This window comes from Melanaphis sacchari, unplaced genomic scaffold (assembly GCF_002803265.2).
Source record: "Melanaphis sacchari strain LSU unplaced genomic scaffold, SCAv2.0 Contig13_pilon_pilon, whole genome shotgun sequence".
Lineage (NCBI taxonomy): Eukaryota > Metazoa > Arthropoda > Insecta > Hemiptera > Aphididae > Melanaphis > Melanaphis sacchari.
Window position 1 is genome coordinate 281,770 of NW_020270588.1, and position 23,391 is coordinate 305,160.

Consider the following 23,391-nt stretch of genomic DNA (forward strand, 5'->3'; position numbering starts at 1 on the left):
GCTATAACAATGAATAAAATATAGTACTGTAATAAAATGATTAAAATGTTAATGTATTTAGAAACTTCGTATGTTATCGAAACGGTGACAAAACTAGTGTGTGCTTAATATTATGTTCTCGAACACTACATACACACACACTATTGGATATAAGCACTAAGCAGCTATTGTCCGCCGTGTAAAAGCAGTTTAAACAGTCTAATCGTAGGTAAGGTTAAAAAAATAGGCATGAAAAATGTGTGAAGTTTTCCGTATATATTTTAATTTTTTTTTTGAAAGTTGACTATATAAATACGACTGTTTGTTTTATTTTTAAATTATTAAATTTATTTGCATCTATGTTTTTATCACTGAATATTTTACTAAAACAAGTTTAAATAATTCAGGCGTATGGGACAAAACTGTAGTTGCTAATTAATAATTAGTAATTGGCAATAAAGAATATTAAGGAAAAACGTTAATATACAATTTATTATATATTAGCATACAGTTTTATTTTACATTTAAAAACATTAGTATTAATTTAAAGAAATGTATTAATAAAGCAAAATACAATAATATTACTACTTAAAAATCTTTTTATGGCTGGTTTTATATTTTACAATATTATAAAAGTACAAGTACAACATTATATGCAGAGTGCCTAAAGATACAATAATAAACCGGTAAATGTCACATTGAATAAACTATATAAATAATAAGTTAATCTAAAATCTAAATAAAATAATTTCAAAAGAAAAAAGAAATAATTGTATACAATTATAATTTTAAAATAAGTCATAATAACACTATAATAAATAAGTACCTAAATATACCTTAACCTAATATACATTGATGTTAATACTTATAAATTAGTTTGTATTATTGTTGCAGTGATTAAAATTTATAGTAACGAGCACAATTATTAAGTTCAATAATAAGAAATAAGATGTAAAATATGAATATGAAATAAAAATATTTTGACATAAACTTAAGTATGCATTTTTATTAACTTAATTAACCAGTAATCTTAACATTTTAAATAAATTCATTGGGTTCCAGCAGCGGTCAGTCTTCTACATTCCTTGGCTACTTCTTGTATCAACTGGTACATTCTTCTAAAATAAATGTATTCATTTAAAAAAAAGTGGACAAATGGATAATATTCTTTTGTAGAGTATGAGTTAAATAGGTCTCTTGTAATGGAAATGTTAAATTTTATTTAAAAATGATGTTTTATAATTTTATTGTGACATTAAATGATTCTTAGTGGAGATCGTCTACTTTGCTAGCCTATACAATCACTAGGTAAGTATATTTCATATATTTCTGATATATTGCTATTGGTATTACTGTAGATTGATTTATTTTTTTCGAAAACATGTCATTTATTGTATTATTAATAATACTCATAAATTTATAGGTATTTTATTATATTATTATAATTAAATTTTGAAAATATTGTTTCTATTATAATACAAATAATAATTTACTACATACGTAAGAGTTTCTCATAAATAATGTTTTTGAATTACCCATAAAAAATAATAACTTTTTTTAGTTTTAATATATATTACTTACAAAAAACCTAATTCAAAATATTTAAGTCTTGGCTATAAAAATTGAAAATTATATAATTTTTAACTAAAATAATTTGCAAATTTTTGTAATTTTGACAAATTTTGTTAAAATTTTAACTACAAATAGTTCTAAAAAAAAAAAATAATCATACACATCTTTGATATTTTTTTATTAGTATATGAACAATTTATGAGAAATCTTGTATTACATTTTTAAGCTTTTTGACCTGACAAACATTTTTATTTGCATTTAAAAAAAAAAACAAAAAAAACTGAAATAAATCAAATATTTTAATTATCTATAATGAGCTCAAAAACAGTTAAAATACTTCCCATTATTATTACAGTAATATTAGAAATCTGTAATTAACTCAGACTAGGTACCTCTCTGTATTTATATTATATTATTTTGATTTAAAATAAATCATATTTTTACATAAAAAGACTAGGTATATCAATAAACATACCTAAACTTTGTTCTTGAATCCAAATGAATAATAATTGAATATTGTTATTACTTTAGCCACCTAATTAAGTATTCAAAATTTTACAATCATAAGAAAAGTAACTGCAGTAGAGAAAATGTAACGTAATCAATTAATTGTGATTATATATATATAAAGTGTATGAGTATGACCAATAATTTGAATAATATATTATTTTAGTTATGTAAGAAAACCTATGCAATCAACTACAATATTAAACATTACAATTGTCTGTGCTTATCTACTACCTACTTATAATAATTATTTTTACCTAGTATTCTTTAAAAATAATATGTATCTATCATCTATGTAATATGAATATAATTTATTAACAAAAGAAAAATGAGTTTAATTTAGTCATAATAGTTAAAACACTACAATAAAAGTGCCAAAATGTTTTATGGTTTTAGATTATAAATATAAATTAAATATTATGTTATAATTTATGACTAAATTATTTTTACCAATATATAATGAAGATATTTGAGAAGTACTTACTTAATATTAAACAAAACTAAAATCACCTATCAAGACTATTTGGTAAGTTTAGTTCATACAAAATGAAGTTAGTAATTAAATTAAATTAAATTTTTAAAATAGTTTTTATATTATTTATTAATTATTACCTACCTATTTATTATTATATATTATTAACGTAGATTATAAAATATTTTTTTAGATTAATATGAGTAATAATAAAGTTAATTATGGTGTTGTAGTAGGTATAAGAATAATTCTAATAGATTTTTTTGATAATCAATTAATACGAAATCAACTAAGAATGAAAATTTAGTTAGTTTTTATTTTTTATTTTTACTAATCAAATTTTTAAAATCCTCTCAAACGTTGTAAAAACAAAAACTACTCTTGTAGGCTTCTCAGTTTAATTTAATTTTAAATTTATTAATAACTTCTCAAAAGATTTTTAATTTATGTTACTATTGTTACCTAAAAATTTATGAATTATTATATTTTTACCAACTAATATTTTTAAAGAAGTTGGTATAAATCGAAAAAAATTTTTAGTTAGGTTTTTAATCCTTTCAATTTACTTACAAATAAAATGTATAGATTTAATCATGGCAAGGGCCGGTCAAAATATTAATTTCCCAGGCTGAAATGTTGTCACAGTCTTTTTTTAATTACATACATTGTATATGAAATATTCAAATAAATCTCTTACATCAAAAAATAAGCCATATCAATTAATTGGATAAAATAAAATGATAGTAATGACCTATAATCTTAACAAGTCATTAAAAAGATTAAAGAATTAATAATTCAATATCATGTGATACTATGATAGTCCCATATAGTCTTATAGTATTATACAATCTCTTAAAGTCTCAGTTTAATGGAACAAAATAAAAAAAATATCATTTCACACTTTTAGAAGTCATTTGATTTTGATAAAATTAGCCCTTGTTTACTTTAAGACCTACTAAAAAATTCTAATATTCTTCTAACACATGTAAATGACTATATTATGATTTGAATGTGTTTTAGATTAATGGAAAAAGACACAAGTGATCATCATACTACTAAAACCAAAGGTAAGCTATTGGATTAAACTATCTCATACAGACCAATATTGTTCATCTCAAGCATGTCAAAGCTTTACTAAAAGCTTATTCTTGGTCGTTTAAAACTAGTAATAGTAGAAAAATATCTCATATCAAACCATATTTAGTTTGAATTCTGAAATAAACTTTTAACCATTGACCAAATTCTTTGTGTAACAAACTGATAAACAAGAAAGAAAATATTACTCATAACATCTTGACGTATTTTTAATTATATATACCTATATATATATATGAATATATTTGTATTCATATTATACATTATTGATTGATTATCATGTATGTACCCATTATATATTGTATTTATAGAGACCTTTGTTTGATTAAATAAATATGTCTTTAAAAAAATAATCTAGTTAAAAAAAATAAGAATAACCTTTCAAATAGTTTGTATTTTAAATATTAAAAATATGAATAAAAATAAACCTTTTGTTTATTTAAATATAAACTACTTTGTGAAATTTTAATTAAGTATATACCTCATCAGTTGTAGTAGATGCACTAGAATTATCGTTGACATATGGTCCTTTTAAATTTGAACATTTTTGAGCCACTTTCTCTGTCAACTGAAGCAAATCTTCCTAAAATAAATTTATTAAATTAAATTAAATTCAAAAGTACACCTAACACTTTCATATTTCTTACTTATAATAGTATTGTGCCTATTGTTTAAACAACATAGAAAATTTAATATCTTACATACATTTATGTTAATTTATTATTTTATTTTGTAGCAACAAAGTGCTAAGAAATTATAGTTTAGTAATTAGGTAAAATAATACTGTTCTATAATAATTACATATTTAAAAAATTTTGTATTTTAATTTTTTGAAATAAAAATAAAATGCCTTTTATTTATTTAAACATAAACTATTTTGTTGGTTTTTAATTAGGTACATACTTTTTCAATTGTATTAGATTCAATAAGTTCCTCGTTAATCTGCATGTTACTCATATCTAGGTTTGAACATTCCTGAGCTGCTTCTTGTACCAACTGATGTATTTGTTCCTAAAATAAATGTATTCAATATACACACTTAGAAATATATATTTTAGAATTTTGACATTTCATCCACATAATATTAAATAAATAGAAAATTTAAATATTTTAAACAAAATAGAAAATGTAATCGATTATAGCCAATAGTATATTAATACTGACATTTTTGTTTATAGCGTTCTACCGTTCTATCATTGTTTGGTACCTATCTAAAATGGTTTGTATTCTAAATTTTACAAATATGAATTTAAATATTATTATTGAAATATACTCTTGTACAATTATTATTAGGATGTTAACTAGATAAGTACATACTTCATTGGTGGTATTGGATATATTACATTCTACATGTTTCTGCAGAACTTTTGTGTTTGAGCATGCTTTTGTTGCTTTTTGGAATAATTGTGGAAATTCCTTGTTATGATTTTCTTTAAGACTAGAAATTGGATTTTTCTGTTCCAACTTATCCAGTATTTCTTCAATAATTTCATATTTGTTATCATCTTCTGTAGGATCTGTAAATAAATTTAATAAACAAATAACTAAATTGTTATTAAATACCTACTATTAATTTATTATTTTAGTACATTATTGGTATTATCGTATTACTTGAAAATATAGATAAATCAATTTTGGCTTTGACACTGACATTGACATTGATATTAGTTTTCTTTTGTAAGTTTCTTAAAATCGTTTCTCCACAGCATTCTGTAGCAGTTTTTCTTTTTTTTGCTTGAGCATTGACTTCAGAGACCGATTTTGTTTTACTTTTTAATTGAATTAAATATTGTTTATAACTCAAGGAGTAAATGTTGTTAAAATTTATAGGTAAATGTATAGCTTCGTAATAAATATTGTGATTCATTTGAAATTCTATTACATCTAACCCCTCATTCCATTTATTTGTGTCATTAATCATTAACCAAGTATCAAGCATTTGGCTAATAATTTTGTTAATATCTTCTATGGGAGTGGGATTCTTATGATGGTACATTTTTATATTTTTATGAAACATTGTAATGTTTATACCTAGATGGTATAAATAACATACAACTTGATGAGTGAATATTTTATCTTTTTCACATTTTAATATGCATGGAATTCCTAAAGTTGAAAATATTCCGACCAATACATTTGCCACTTCTCTTGCATTTGTGCTCGTTAGAGGTCTTAGCATAAAACGCTGTATGTCGAGGTCTTGATAAATTAATATAAATTTGGAAATTCTATCGGTACGATTTTGGTTGTCGACAAAATCAATACGACATACAGATTTCATTTTAATGAGTCTAATAACAAGGAATGTATGCTGTTGCAATGGTTCTCAAACTGCTATTGGTGTTCTGTACGTTTCTGTAAAACTTAAAAATATGAGCCAATAACGCACTAATAAAGAAAAAATGTGTATACAGTAAATAATTTTATTATAATATACAATATACAAGATACTATATTCTATAATAATTTATGTAGATAGATACGTACAATAACAGTGAAAAACTTCAGATAGAATAAAAATATAATTTTAAATCCATATAACCTTCACTAGAACTACCATAAACGAGACTAAAATGTATAGTTAGATTAACAATACTCCCTAACATTTTCCTTACTTAACCTTTCGGTATTATTAATAACAAAATTAAAATTAAAACAAACTATTAGTGAAGAACATTGAATAGATACATGATTTTTACACTACCATTAATTTCTCTTTGAAATTCTAAGAAATTGTGCTGTAAAGTGTTTGTATAATTGTATCTATTTAGTTATCAGTTGATAAAACTGTACTTAAGTATTGCTTTTGGATCTCTTTATGCTACGATCAAAGCGGTTAAAACTCTTTTATAGTAAAATAGAAAACCTTTAGGTGCCTTTATAATTAATTATTTAAAATGTTTATGAAAAACAATGACTTAATAATAATTTAAATAATCTATAAGTTAAGTTTTAGTTCTTAAAATGTTTCATTGTAATTTTATAGTAGTTATACGTATACATAATTAGCTGTACCCGTACGGCGTAGCTCATAAAAAGAAATGCAAGTAAAATATTCTTTAAATTTTCATTTTCATTATTTTTTTTTTTTTTACTACTCCCACTGCATCGCTGCTGCAGTGAGAACGATATTCATTTAGTGTGACCACTCAATAGAAATAAATGTTAATAAATAATTAAAAATAAGCATCTGATACTGTAGTTCGATCTCGAGACTCTCTTTATTAAATTATAATGTGTCACTGCATTAGAGGATTTTTAGTACTCGGCGGTAATTTAAAGGCTATTTAAATAGTTATATACTCTACGTCTTTGAGGCACACATTTAATTGTATCATAGAATTATATAAATATTATCAATCGAATTGAGAAATGATATGAATAAATTATACGCATAAATTTTCTTCGGTTAAACGCCTATCCAACAGTGTAAATCGCATCAAAATCCATTCAGCCGTTTTGGAGTTCGAACAAATAAAAAGCGACTTCATTTTATACTACGTAATAATATTATGTATTGATGATAAGCAGACATTTCAAATACTAATGAATATCTACTGTTTTTAAATGATTATTGTTCATTGAAATAGGTACCTATCCCATATACATTATGAAATAAATTTGAAGGTAGATATCTATTGAAATTATATTTAATGTTTGATAAAAATCAATATTAATCTATACAGTATATTGTATTCGCTATTTCGCTAAGCAATATACCTATATACATAATTTTTCTAAAAAATAGATACCTATGTAATTAATCTATTTTCCTAAATTTAAGTATATTACCTATATAATATAATATTTATGTTGAATACACGAGTACTGTGAGGCACCGATGCCAGTTTCAAATGTTATTGCATAAAAATAAAATCTGAGATAAACATAACGGTGAATTTGACATTTGTTACACTAAAATATGGGACAAGTTTCATGTACCTCTACTAATACCCGACTATCTATAACTTCTATAACTATATTACGGACTATCTCGGCATTACCCACTTAAATTAGATATTTTTCCATTATACTTATACATAGTGAACGGCGTCATTGCAAGTATCTATCTCAGTGGTTCTCAACCTTTTTTATGCTCGCGGCGTATTTATTATAACTATACAGTTTGACAGAACACTATAGTAATAAAATAAAAAAAGCAAACAAAAAAGTCATTTTAATTCTAATTTTTGTATTAATATGTTAAATAATTAAAAATTAATGTCTAATAAGTAATAACATTATACGCACGTACCACGATCGCGGCACACCTACAGCCAGTTCGCGGCACGCGGCATAGGTACTTGTGTGCCGCGGAACACCGGTTGAGAAACACTGATATATCTAATATCTACCTAGCTATTTATGAACAGATCATTTATATTTATCATCATATTTTAATAAACTGTAATAAAATTAGGCGAAAAGCTTTGTTCTTCATAGCTGATAATTTATATCTTATTGCTAAAATTTAGAACATATTATTAGTGTATACCTTGTAGAAAAATCCTATTTATAAATTATATTCTAGAAATTAATTAAAGTTTATCGGTGTCGTTTATCTATTTTTGTGAGAGCTGATATTTGAAAAAATAAACCTACACGCGAAAAATAATTTTAAATTCTCAGAAATTATTAAAGAAAAAAAAGTCGTCTAATTTTTTAAGGATAATAATATAATTGAGCAATAAATTGAACTTGTATATTTCGTCAAAATTTAAAATTGCTAATATAGGTATACATATTATTAATAGAAAATAATATTATGCTTATAAAATAAATTTATAAAAATAAATAAATAAATACGTACACGCATGGAAATTATTTTTGTAGCTGTTAAATGTTGATGGACGATTGATGGCGGTGGATACCGAGAAAATTTAATTTTAATAATAAACAAGAGAATAATATTTGTTTTAAATAACACTGCAATAGGTAAGAAAAATAATAGAAGGGACGCGAATTGCACGTGATGCGATCTCAGACTGTAGTAGAAGACTAATGAAAAAATAAACGAATCCAACTAATCGAAGGAATTTATTTAAGCACTAATATTTACTAGTTATCTTCTTGATCATTTAAAAATGCCCATTATTGGTTTTTAAGAATACAGTAGTCTTAAAGAGCACCAACTGTTTGTTGAATCTATAGAAATACGCGTGAATAGGCGATTAAATGATCGTTACTAAATGGGTTGTTTAAAATATACTTACATTTTACATTTATTTATAAAATAGTTCTATTTGTTCGATAAAAGCATTAGTTTAACATCTGCCGTTCTAAATATTTAAGGAAATAATTAAACTAATAATGATTTGATTTCATACCTGTAAAATAACCATTAAACGCAGAAAATGTTTTTGATACAAAAATGACAAAAAAAAATCATTAAAAAATAATTATTGACAAATAAAATGTTTTTTTTTTTTTTTTTAAATTAGTCTAGTATATTTTTTTAGCGTTTTTTTTTTTTTTTTTTTTTATTGTCATACGTAAATACATGATATGAAGAACTGGTGCTACAACTTGCTCTATAACAATCGAACCAAACTAAACCTCCATATTATATTTTATACCATTGTTTAACTACCAATATCATTTAAGAAACAGAATAGATCACGGAGTCAGTTATTTTAAATAATAAAAAAAGGTTAGTCTTATTCAGGCGTGATTCCTATGCACGCGTCTAGAGACGCTCGACCGACGCGGCGCGATTTTATTTTAGCCGCGCAGATAGCGCTTTACTTGATTTTAGATATAACCGATTCCTATGACCGCGGTCACCACGCGCGGCGACGACCGCTTCGAGAGCAGTCAAATCGCACGAGCCGCGCGGCTAATAACTAATATATTATAATTCATATTTTAATTAATTTTCAAAGTTCGACATTTTTTTAACGCTGTGTGACACAAAATGTCTTCAAAAGCATTATTCACAGTAGAACTAATAATAATAATGATATTTTAAAAGACACACTTATGAATACACAAGTACAACTTAACTAAACGGAGAACTCGATACAACTGCGTGTACGTGTCTAATTATTTTAGCCGCGCGTCTTCTGACGCGTGCACGGGAATCATACCTCTAAGGTTACTACTCTATTTAATACTTAGAATCGTCTTTTTAACCAATGATGTTGGCTATTTTTCCAAGGAAATTTAATTTGTTTTACCACCGTTAGTTTCTAAACGCAACCAATAATTTTTATACAATATTCATGAATAGAATATTTTCTTGAACAATTTTATAGGTACACAGTACATATTATTATCTCTGATTGAGCCAATAATTATTATAATTTTAGGCATACGTAAACTGCGCCTAAATGATCTTTTTTTTTTGTAAACTGTGTGTTTTTTTTTTTTTGGTAAAATATACAATACTTTTGAGTTATTAAAGTCTCTATTATTGTGTAATTTTTTAATTATAATATAAAAAAAATTTTATTTTTGTCTAAAAATACCAACACATTATCGAATACCTAACTACTGTATTCTAAAACACATAAAAATAAAAAACACGAAAAATTAAAAAATTTAATTAATTAATATAATAGTGGTCAAACTCTATAACTGATAAAACATATATGTATCAGCTGCAATATATTATTATTTGTAATTATATATTTTTTTTTAATTCTTAATTTTCATTTTAATTTTTATTATTCATTTTATATGGTTGTAATAAATTAAGTATACATTAAACTATTGAAAATAATTTTGCAAAAATAAAGCTATTGATTTTTTAAATTTTACCCAGGTGCAGTTTACAATAAAATTGTGATTTTGGGTTTATCTGTATTTTAGACGTAGTTTACAATCGCCGATAGTTTCTTATAAGTAGGTATCTAATAAGTATAAATAAATTGGCATACTGACTAGGTAATATTTAAAATACAGAAGTTGATACTATGACAATTAACAGCCACTGCCACCTAGATAAAAACCTATATATATATATATATTATTCATTTAAAAGGGAAACAAAATTTCTGAAATCAGTGTTGAATCCAGACAATTTTTCTAGGGGGCTCACTTTATTTTTTCATTGATGAATGGTGATACTTTTTAGTACCTACTATGAATTATATCTATTATTAATTATTACAATTTACAATTTAGATATTTGGTGCGGTAATTGTAAGGAGTATTGTGCATTTGTGCATTTAATAAATAGATACACTTTGTTGAAAATTGTATTCGTAAAAGAGTAGGGAAATTCCAGGGGGGGGGGGGTTAAATGCCCTCGAAGTATACCTGGATTCAATATTAGCTAAGATGACACATTGCAATCTTGGGTATAGTACCCACACACTATTATACTGTTATAGTATGATTGTGTTTTAGGATAATTGAGTTATGCGGCCCGTTACAGCCGTACGTTTATTATTGTGTTGTATAATTATTTTTCATTATATTAAATTTGTTTACTAATTGATGCCTTTTTTTTTTTTTTTTTTTGAACTTATTAGACGATGTTCTCTTGGCCATTAATGTATTTCATAAACATATGGATCTAAAAAACTAATTTTTATTTTGCATTTTTTTGGCTTTTTTTACTTTTTAAGTAATTATTTGTCATTTTTAGGTCCTATTTGCATTTTTTTTTAGATCATTTTTTAATGTTTCTAAGATCTTTACTTCCGAGTCCTAATTATAAATAAAGATATTATTTATAAGTATTATAGTTTATAATATTCATTTATATTCATTTAATCCCTTCATATCTCATGGCCATTCGTATTAATAAATGAATGATAAATAAAAATGTTGTCCCCCTTAAGAATTTACTTTAGGCGCCCTTGTTTAGACAGGTGGTAATCACGGAGCTAGACTAGCCATATCTACCTTTTCGTAAGACTAGCTCGTCATAAACTTTGTCATAGCCACATTTATCTACTTAATCATTCCCAGTACTGCTAACTTTTACATATCAGTTAGCTATTTTTATTTGATTTATTGTTTAAAGTATAAATAAATAATCGTAACTTATTTGTATTGCAAGATACAAGTATTCTGTTTATAACTACCTATCTGCTCATAACCATCTCAAGCCAATCAGGAACATGCAATTTTGTTAAATAATTAATGTGATAACAACCACAGTGTCCCGTATAACGATCACTACAACACTACCAATGCCACATGCCTGTACCTAATGTACTCACTACTCATTAAATCATTATAATATGTTAATCGTTAACCTATATAATAATATACGTCGCCTAGACCCTCCATCCAAAATGTATTAAATAGTTTGAAAATATGAAAAATAACTATTAATTTTTAATACAAAACATAGATGGCTAAAATTATAATTTATTAAATTACTATTGACAATTTTTTATCATAATATCATACGAAAATATTGTTTAAGTGTCTAATAATAGATTGTTAATTATCAACAACGACTGTCATCGATGTCAGTCAACGTCATGACGATTGACAACAATTAATTACAACAATATTATAATTGTGTAAATTAAAAATATTATTTTAATTATAAACCGTTGTCCACCAGGTAGTGACAAACGTAGAATTGTTTTACTAAATTCATCGTAATTATTAATAGGTAAACGAGATAAGAAAAATGTACTATTAAATTATTTTTCTAAACCCATATAGGTGTATTATATTATTTGATATATTATGTGTATTTCTATATTCATAAATATTAATTAAACATTATTTTAATTCATATATTTTATTTTTAACCAAGTGTTAAAACCTAAATTTAGTAAGTACACAATATACATTATATCATACAGGTTTTGGACCCCTCCGAAAATATTTCTGGATACGATCTTTTATTTAAATATTAGAATAATCTATTGATAACTGTTAAAATATTTAACGCAAGTTCCATTTAGTGAAAATATAATAGAGAAATTATTAAAAATAATTTTCCGAATACGATGATCACTATTTTTAATCACAAAAATGTAATACATATGTAGATGATATCTGCATAGTCGTGAGAAGATACTTTTAATTAATGGCTTTTACTTTATTAATTTTTAATTTTTTTCGTTAATTTGAAAAAAAAAATGTTCTACAAATAGGTACATTTAATTTAATAAGTTCTCTCGAAGCCGAACAATAAAAATAAATATTTATTTAAAAAATATAGTTAATGATCTATACTGTTATTAAAAATATTACACATATGAGTTATGAGTAGTTATGACATATGCTAAAAAATTTGAAAAATATGCAATAGATAAAAAAAGGTAGGTAAGTGGCTACTTCTCTGGGGGCGTATATCAATTACGCTTAAATGACCTTCTTACCTGTAAGAAATCTATTGAATGCATCGAGGTACTCCGTCAAATTTTTTTATATATTGATTCCGTTGACTAACATGAGGTTAAAAACTTCTGTGATTATCTAGGTGATAATAATATTGGGAATTATTGATTTGGCCGAAACTACTTGTTTAAGAAAAAGGTTTGTATCGATTCCACTGGCTACTGTTTATAATATTTACACATCGATTTTGCCGGACACTGTTTATCCCCCCCCCCCCTGTATATGTATTTTAAAATATATAGCAGCGGTTCCAAAACTTCTTTAGTTTACGTCACCCTAAAAATAAAAAAATTAATTGCGCCTCCTATGAATAAATAAATAACAAATTTATAGTATATATACAAATATTTTTATTGTTATGACAAAATAAATCAAGCATAAATATTATTAAATTTCTGTTTAAAGTATTACTAAATTTTTAATTTTTATGAAAAAAAACAATAACTATTAATATTAATATTTATGTGAATATATTTTATAATAATTGTACCTATAAATGTGTAATTAAAAATTAAAATGTGTATCTTAATACGTGTATGTAAAACAGTAGTCGGCAGAATTAATAGCTGGTGGAATCGATATGAAATCAGCGCAATCGATATGCATCCAATTATATTGATGAAACATCAAAATTTAATCTAAAAATATTGGCATTGTCTTCAATTTCTTCAGAACGAACAACTAACAGTTGTGAATCGTTTCATTTAAAACTCAACATAAAATTAACCAAAGCACATCTAAATGTATTTTTGTTTTCTCATGTATTGAATTTAAAGATATAAACTGATTCTTGTATAATAATAAGAGGGCTAAACAACAATTATTTAAATAAAAATATGATAGATTAAATTATGTTTAACTGGCATCAAACCACTATTTAAAAAAAATATATCAACTTATATTGTACTTTTTTTTGCCATAATAGATTATGTTTACTCGTGTTATATTTTTGTTGTGGACGAAAATTAGATAATAATTGTTTTTTATTTAAAAAAAATATGGTGAACTGCGTCCCTATACTATTGATTAAAAAAATATATTTTACATAACCAATTTAGTTACAGCTAAGCTGTACATTAAATGTTGAGTGAGTCACTATTATATAATATATGTGTAACTTAAATTTAATGATATATCATTATATACAAAAAACGATACTGAACAAAAACGGTGTATATTAGCTTATATTATAAAGTGATATGTTTTTTTTGTCATATGTATTAACTATTAAGTCATTTATTTTACTTTTAGCATTATAGACTATAATAGATTGATAAAATTGTTTTCGAAAATATAGTATTTATCTTATTCTTATATATATATATATAAAATCAAAAATTAAAACCTTTGACGTTAATGTTTTCGGAAACTACTCATCCTATTATCTTAGTTTTTTTTTTTTTAATGGAAGATTATATCATAGAGAAGGTTCCTATTGCAATAGCATTTTAGACAAATGCTTGGTATATAAGCAATTGAGTTATCTATTAATTAAATTAAACATGTAAATTGTATACCTATATGCGGCGCGACGGCCCAGGAGTTTCCAGCTACTTGCAATTTGACCTTTTGGTCTGTCGAATGTGTTTGATATCAGCGTGTAGATATTAGTTGTTCCGAGAAATTTATCAATAAAAATAATTGCGTGTATCGGGTGTACACCAACATGTATGTATTCCTAAAAGTTTAAACGATAAAATATATACCGTTGTATATAATATTATAAGTAAGTATGAAAATTAAAATGTGAAAATGGAAATCTTAGTCACTCATGATTCATCCGATTATATTGATCTTTTTTTTTTAAACACAAGAGTACATTGTAGACCAGGGTTTAAGCTTAATTTCAGTTCTATAAGTTAATTGAGTAATTATTTCTTTATAAATGTTTATTTTTCAATATCATGCGGTGTAGTGTAGAAAAATAACATATACGTTGAGATGTGTTATGTTCAATCGCGATGAATTTTTGGAAAGTTGTATGAAAACCGAAATTCCCCAATAAAAATCCGTGTTTTGCATTAATTGATCATTTTTTTACCGATAAATTCAAGTTATACCAGTTAATAAAATGTTGATATATCTTCGAGTTAAAAATTATAAACTTACGTACACACCCGCGCAGTCCGCAATCTGATAATATATTGTTCGCATAATCATAAGCGAGTCTCACGGGCGACGTCGAGCGGAATGACTTTAATAATATTCTTATATTATAAAACGTGAAGTAGTTAACTCGTTGTCCGCCAGCGGCGATGCAACAAATATAATATATCAATATTATAATTTAAAATCGAATGTGTCCCGACTAACTCACTAACTGATGATGGACGTAGAGAGAGCCTTAACAATCATAACTCGAGGCTTGCAGTTATTATGATACTTTCGTTCCGTAAAATTAGTGTGCAATAAGAAAGCATTTAACAAAATTCGCATTTTAAAGTAATGTGCTTGCACATATTTTTTGAGATTCAAGATGGTCAATACGTAAAAATGTATAAGTTTTGAACACCATACTACACCGAATATTAATAATAATTAATAACAAATTAAACAAAGTTTAGATCATATCATTAAATATAGATGGCATTTTTAACAGGCAACGAAGTGCACGGCGTCAGTTAGTATTATTATAATAATATATATTATCAATTTATTTAACCCTAAGTATAATAAAATCTTTTTTGTATATACCATAAAACCGTAAAAATATTTACAATACTTTTAATTTTAACAGATAATATTAAAAATAATATTGCATAAAGAAAAATTCATAATAATATAAAATATATAAAAGTTTAAGTACCCGTAGATAATATTTTTAAATTATAACAAAATAATTAGTATATCGTTACCATTTATAAGTTAAATAAGTAATGTTGTCTAAATTTAAACTTAAAGTGTTTATAAAAAAATAACCGTAATAGTTTTTTTAGATTTTATGGTTCCAATATGGACACAATTTAAGAGGTATTTTGTATTAAATTTTCAAAACTTAAATTAAAAAAGAAAAGTATTTAACAACAAAATAGTTGACAAATTTCATTAAAATCTAACTTCAAATATAAATAAAAAAAATTATACCCATGTATTTTTAATATTTTTATATAAATATTAGAATATTTTTGTGGATCTTGTATTACATTTACAAGCATTTATGACCAGTAAATGATTTTTAATTGAAAATTATGAAAAAAAAAAACATTTTTCAGGTATTTATAACTCAAGAACATTAACTTTTATAATAATGGAAATGATAATAATATTTGGTAAAAATTTCAAGTATCTAATGATAATTTTTTTTTTGAAATAAATTATATTAAAAAAAAAAAAAAAATAAATAAAAAAATATATAGCCAAAATAAATAAGATTAATAATTAGTTATTAAAATTTAATCAATAAAAATAATAATAATTTTACAGTAACATCACATTTTACTTACTTATTTACCTACTAATTATCCCAACTCATAATTGTTAACATATAAAATGATACATACATGTCAAATTTAACTCTAAATCATGTCCAATGTCCATTATATTTTATAGTTTTATATATTTTTCATTGATAAAAGTAAGTATTATTTTAAGAATGATTTTTCTTAGAGTGTAGAATAAAAAAGGTAAGAACTTAAACTTTTAACATGATCAATTGATAAAAAATCAATAGGCTTTGAATGCTACAATAGAGATTTGGGTTTATTATAGTTCACTTAAGATTATGGGAATTTTAGAATGGGTAAAGTTCATAAAATATGAAATTACATTAAGTATTAAAAAGTATAAGTTATTTATTATTTCTTAATAATAGGTACCAATTACAAAATGTTGAAAATTCGGAATTCATTGCCAATCTAATTTCATTTATACTCAATTTATTATGTCAACATACTTAGATATAGCTATGAGCTATAAATGTTTATTTTCAAATTTTTCTTAAGGGAGGGGGGGGGGGGCCAAAAATATAATTATTTTAAAGTAGCAAGCAAATTTAATAATTATTTTATTGTTTGATTAATTTTAATATTGTAATTATAATGTAAAAAATAAAGGTGTTTATAATGTGTATACTGATGTAACAACAATAAAATTACAGTACTTTTAGAGTTTATAAAATTAAATATAAGCTATGTTTTTTATAGCATAAATGATGTATTACTTCCTAGGGTTAGATTAGTGTTTTTATTAACAAAATATCACAGAAGCTATTCTCAGTAATGAATCAAATTAATTATTCAATTTTGTGAAATATTTTTATTAATTTAGAAAAATATTACATGGTTCAAGAGAGGGGGGCAGGGACAATAAATGAAGCTAATAGTGCTTGTATTTTATTAAAACTATTATAATACACATCTGAATTTAAAAATGGTTTTTTAAATTTCAATAACCTCTAAAAAAATGTTTATAGCTATAAATATATTACTGGTAGGTGAAGTATTTTAAAAACTGATTAAAATATTTTGGCATTTGACCAGAAAAAGATTTGTTGCTTCATATTTAGGATATAGGTAAATTATTATAACAAAACATTATTGAATAATAAAAGACTTACAGTTTAATAAATTAAAATATAATTTTTTTAACACTGTGAAGAATCTAAATAAGAAATAGCTTTTATCACTTTTGCAATCTTGGAAGAATCAGTGTCAGTACCATTTTTTAGACCAGTGAATAAATTAACCATGTATGCATCAATAGTCTCATAGGTAGGTACCTCAGTATCATCTAAAGAAACACAAATATAAATTAAACATAATAGTTATTGAAACAATTAAAAAGATTGTAGATAAAATAATGCATTATTTGGATATATTTAAAAATATTAAGATTAAAACGGTAAAAATGATTTTCGTTTATATAGTATACATATTGAAATATTGCTATATTGTCTAAGGATACTATGAGTAGTTAAAAAATACAAGGCTATTCAAAATATATCATCCGACACTTTGCACCTGATTTCCTAGGTTACCTGATCATCATATTCCAAGCAACTACATATTTTACATTTATTTACAAATATTATCATCAACTTAAAATGAGCTAAAAATTATAGCAGTCATTTACAATGGATATGAATAGAATGAATTAGAATTCTGACCATGGGCGTGCATTGATTTTTGAGTCAGGTATGGCTAAATTAAATCTGGCCCCCGCCCCTTTGTCACAGTAAAATTATAGAAATTTTCAATACAAATTTCAAAGTAACCCTTTTGTTGGTGGCTGAAAAATATAAACAATCATTTTTCATTATTTCACACACACAATTCATCAATATTGGTTTAAAATTAAAATTAAATATAATCTAATAAAAAAAATTTAAAAACGTTCAAAAGTCAAAACATAATATATAATATTAACAATTGTTAATTAATATTAATATTTGTTTATTATAATAAATTATTTATAATGTAATTTGTATGTATATACATTACATACAATTATTATGTTGTCAAATAAAAAAAATGTAATTACTAGAGTGCAGATTTATATGTATTAAAAATTCAAAAATATTTACATATAATAAATATAATTATTTTTATCCAAATATGCAATTAAAAATACAAGATATGTGAAAAAAAAAAATGTTTTTATTTTTGAAAAAGAATTATAAAATAAGTATATAGGTACGTAAATATAAATTAAACAACACTACATTACATTATTATTTAATTAAAATTATAGTTAAGAATACATTTAAATTAAGTATTTATTCATTAGAGTTAGAATCTTCATCGTAAACAAAATAATTGACAATCATATACTTATTTAGGTTGTTAAAAATAAATCAACGTCGATTAGGACGCAATATGTTTTTATAGCGGCTAAAAGACCTTTCCACGTTGATGGAAGTTATAGGAGCTATACTTATTTTTAATCGTATAAATATCTGATTTTGATTTATTTTGTTAACGGTTTTCTACGGCTATAATGCCTTATTACTTTCTTAGACACCAAATACCCACTTATCCCACTCATGTATTAAAAAAAAAAAGCTCAGGTGAGGCTAAAATCTAATCAGCCCTACTCATGCGCACGCCTATGGTTCTGACTAATTGTTATTTGTGTGATCAAAGGGAACCACAGAGAACAGTTATTGGTACCGTTACAAAAATTTTAAATATTATTTTTTTATTTTATGTATTACATATTACACTAATCTTAAAAACTAAAAAGATATAATTATTTTGAATAACCTTGTACTTATATTTTATTTATTTTTAAGAAAATAATGTGTTAAAAATATGTTAATTTCAGGATAAGTTTTAATACTTAAACACTCGAGATCTTGTTAAATTTTGTATCGTTATAACAAATAATTTAATTAAGTGTTTACTAGTATACAGCATTAACCTATCCAACATTTGGGATAGTTTTTTTGCATATCATTTTTAAAATGTTATTTGGTAGGATTCAAATTGAAATAAGTGCCTGGTTATTTTATCATTATTTTTTAGATAGCTATATAAAAAAAATTTGAAATATTTACCCATAAATTCAGTGTTAGCAAAAGCATCTAACAATATAGATCGTAATTTATTTAAATACTGCTCATATTTTGAATATCTAGCTTCGAGTTTTTCAGTGTAAGCTTTTAATTTGGTAGTACCATCTAGCATGTTTTCAATATGTTTATCCAAGACACATACTTCTTGTTCTTGATCCGTTACATTTTTACGAAGGTTTCTTAATTCAGTTTCTCTAGCTATATAAAAATAAATTTAACATATATATATATATATATATATATATATATATATAAATAAAATAAAATAAAATAAATACCAACCTTTATTGAAGTTTAAAAATTCTTCAGTAAAAATAGGTATGTCATGAGCTGCATCACTGTTTTCACTAGATGTATTTTCTTTTTTCAATTTTTGATCCTAAATAGAATAAATAAATAGATAATTAATAATTATTAACAATAATATTGAAATTGTAAAGCTTCAGCATAAAATAGTTATAATCTTTTTAACCTTGTTTTCAGTAGATGGTTTTGTTTTGTTTAATTCTTGATCCTAAATAGAACAAATACATGGGTAATTAATAATTATTAACAATAATTTTGAAATCTTACACTTCTAATTCGCAATATACATGTATATTTCTTGCAACTATTTTTATTTAAAGCTCTAGTATAAAATGTATAAAATAATAATAATTAATAACCTTTTTAACCTTGTTTTCAGTAGATAATTTTTCCTTTTTTAATTCTTGATCCTAAGTAGAAAAAATAAATGAATGATAAATAATTATTAACAATAATTTTGACATTGTAAACACTTTTAATCCACAAAATATATGTAGTAATATATGCCATGCAACTATTTCTATTTAAAGCTCCAATATAAAATAATTATAACCTTTTTAACCTTGTTTTCAGTAGGTGGTTTTTCTTTATTTAATTCTTGATCCTAAATAGAATAAATTAATAGATAATTAATAACTAATTATAATGAATTGGTAATTTTATACAATTTTAATTCGCAAAATATATGTATATTTCATGCAACTATTTCTATTTAAAGCTCCAATATAAAATAATTATAACCTTTTTAACCTTGTTTTCAGTAGGTGGTTTTTCTTTATTTAATTCTTGATCCTAAATAGAATAAATAAATAGATAATTAATAATTAATTATAATGAATTAGTAATTTTAAACAATTTTAATTTGCAAAATATATATATATTTCATGCAACTATTTCTATTTAAAGCTCCAATATAAAATAATTTTAACCTTTTTGAATTTGTTTTCAGTAGATGAATTTCCTTTTTTAAATGCTGCTTGTTCCTAAATAGAACAAATTTGTGGATGATTAATAATTATTAAAAATTAATTTATACAATTTTAATCTGTAATATTTATTTTTCATGATTGTAATCAAATTGATAATATTTATAAAATATAACTCTTTTTAACATGGTATGAAATCGTTAATGTACAGATTAATTATTATTTATTAATGAAAATAAAGAATTTATGTAATATGTAAACAAATAAGGAATTTCATAAATAATATTATCTAAAATTGAAAACTACATTTTTAAAACATTGTTGTAAAATTAGTATTATATATGTACTGCAGCGGTTCTCAAACTTTTTTTTTAGCGTGCCATTTCAGTATATTATCAATTAGTTACGTACCACTGATGATTAAAAATAAAACGATACAAACTTTACATAGTTAAATACATTTATTTCAAATAAAAATGCAGTAAAATACTATAATATAATTATTATTTATTTATTGATACAAATTTATTAGTGTTTAAAAAATAAAATATGAAATGAATAACAAATTTTCAATGAGAACCATGAATTTGTAAATTTGATATTAGCAATGATTATATTACCACCATATGGCCTTTCGCGTACTACCATGTAATCTTTCGGGTACCTTAGTTTGAAAACCACTGATGTACTGTATTAATTTTAATATACTAATATTTTTTGAATAAAATATAATTGAATATTCAACTAACATTTTGGATAGCAGAAAATAATTCTTTTTTTTTCAATTTTCCAATAATAAATTTTCTGTATGTGTCAGTTTTCTTATAAGCGGCTAATTCTTCAAGGTATTTTACTCGTTCTTGTTCAGCGGCTAAAATATATGGCTAAAAATATAAAATACTATTATAGAAGAACAGTTTAAATTTTCTCTAATGATCATCGGAGTACACTTTTCTAAGTATTTATTTCTGTATTTAATGATGATTAATACTTATTAGTATATTAAAAAGCAACTATTTACTTGTTTTTTATCTGATGGCAACTGGTTCCATTCAGCAGCTAATACTCTGGTTATTTCAGAAAATGATAAATTATGATTTTCTGAAGATAATTGCACACGTCTATCATTTAAAAACCGTACGTACCCTGTAAATATAAATAAATAAAAAATCTAGTATTAAAAATTAAAAAAATTACGTAAATTAATTACCAGAATTTGGAGGTTTTGGAGCTGATGGATCACGTAAATACAATCTAGGTTTTTTAGTTTGGTTTTTATTAGCTTTTTTAAGCATGGCATTTACAACGGCCTTGTCATCTTGATCTATAACATTTAAAGGTAGGCAATAGGTACACAATGGAGCACACCTATTATTAAAACACAAAATTATAAACGCAAGGGTACCTGATTTGTTTGTAAAGCCAGTGTTTCTAGATTTAAACATTGTAATCAACCAAGTCGGCTACTTTTCTGATAGACTTGAGCTCACGCAGCGCAGGCTTCAACGTTGTCCGTTCCGATGAAATTAAAAACAACGGAGGTTAGTAAATAATAATAGCCGCGAAAAACCAAAACTCCTCGATCAATAGGTGCACTTGTAAAACGACGGGATGGTGAAAACGCGCTAGGTCGGACACACGGACGTCTTTACTACTTCTTACGCGGAGCTCGGAGGGCGGACGTCGGTCACGCTGAGACGGTAAACAATAAATCGGTATTTCCTCGCACCTATTGAACACGATGTCACAGCATTCTTATCTTCACCGCGGTCGGCTTATCAATATTTTTTCCGTCGCGAATTTTCGGGAATAGTGCACTCCGGTAAGTCCGTTAATAGATTTTTCGACAATCCACGTCTGTGTCTTTGCAGTTTGCACGCCTGCATCCCGCGTAGAACGTACGCTGTACAACGTTGGGCCGTCGACGGCGGGCCATCGCCACAAATATTTTCTTTGCGTCGGTCACCCTGCAGGCCGTGGCCGTGGCGCCCTCGCCAACCGCGGTAGAGGACCGTATTACCATCTACTTTGCACCAGTGCACCACTGCACCGCGCGGCTCATACGCCGACGACATGGCTTGCCATTGTAGTCGCGGGGCACGGATAACCTGGTTCAGCCCGAGTAACCGCACCGGACCTGAGCACACGCACGCACACGACCCGTTCTGCGGAACGCGTCGGGTTACCGTTCGTCGTCGCTCGCAAATTTTGTTACCACAACACTGTAGATAATATTATTATCAATTCGCAGACTCCGTCAACACTCGCCCGCACGGTGAGTTGGTCACCGACACCGGACACTATCATTGGTGCTGTTCGAGTGTATAATATATAAATATATTACAATAAAATGTGCCCGTATCGTCAATAGTTATTGTTACTCGACAACAAACGATTATCATAAAAGATTTTTGTGTACGTGTACGCTAGTACACGATAACTGATGAGTAATCGATAAAATGTTTCGATTTCCAACTTTGGTTTTGGATGACAAATCAGATTTAGTTTGTACTACGAAGAGGTTAAAATTATAAATACCCGATATTTTTCAAAATAATTATACAAAAAAAAAAAAAAAAAACATATACCTATAGAAAAATAACGGAAATTAAAATCAGGTTTTGACAAAATCGATTTTTGCTTTTCGGTGTACTTAAAAAACGAATAACTTCAGATACTTGAAATTTTCTCAAAATATATATACAGGTAAG

The 23,391-nt window shown here is 25.1% G+C and overlaps 1 protein-coding gene across 1 annotated transcript; it reads right to left on the reverse strand.

Moving 5' to 3' along the window:
• Nucleotides 1–1,011: 1,011 nt before the first annotated feature.
• On the reverse strand, nucleotides 1,012–22,705 carry LOC112591566 (high mobility group protein 20A-like). Its single transcript, XM_025335410.1, has 13 exons — nucleotides 22,086–22,705; nucleotides 21,891–22,004; nucleotides 21,702–21,826; nucleotides 21,430–21,564; nucleotides 20,496–20,546; nucleotides 20,308–20,358; nucleotides 19,731–19,827; nucleotides 19,431–19,646; nucleotides 17,525–17,665; nucleotides 4,943–5,142; nucleotides 4,529–4,636; nucleotides 4,107–4,208; nucleotides 1,012–1,097 (listed from the first exon to the last, which is right to left on the reverse strand). The coding sequence occupies exons 1-13, from the start codon at nucleotides 22,123–22,125 to the stop codon at nucleotides 1,056–1,058; spliced, it is 1,422 nt and encodes a 473-aa protein (XP_025191195.1). The 5' UTR covers nucleotides 22,126–22,705; the 3' UTR covers nucleotides 1,012–1,055.
• Between the last annotated feature and the right edge of the window lie 686 nt (nucleotides 22,706–23,391).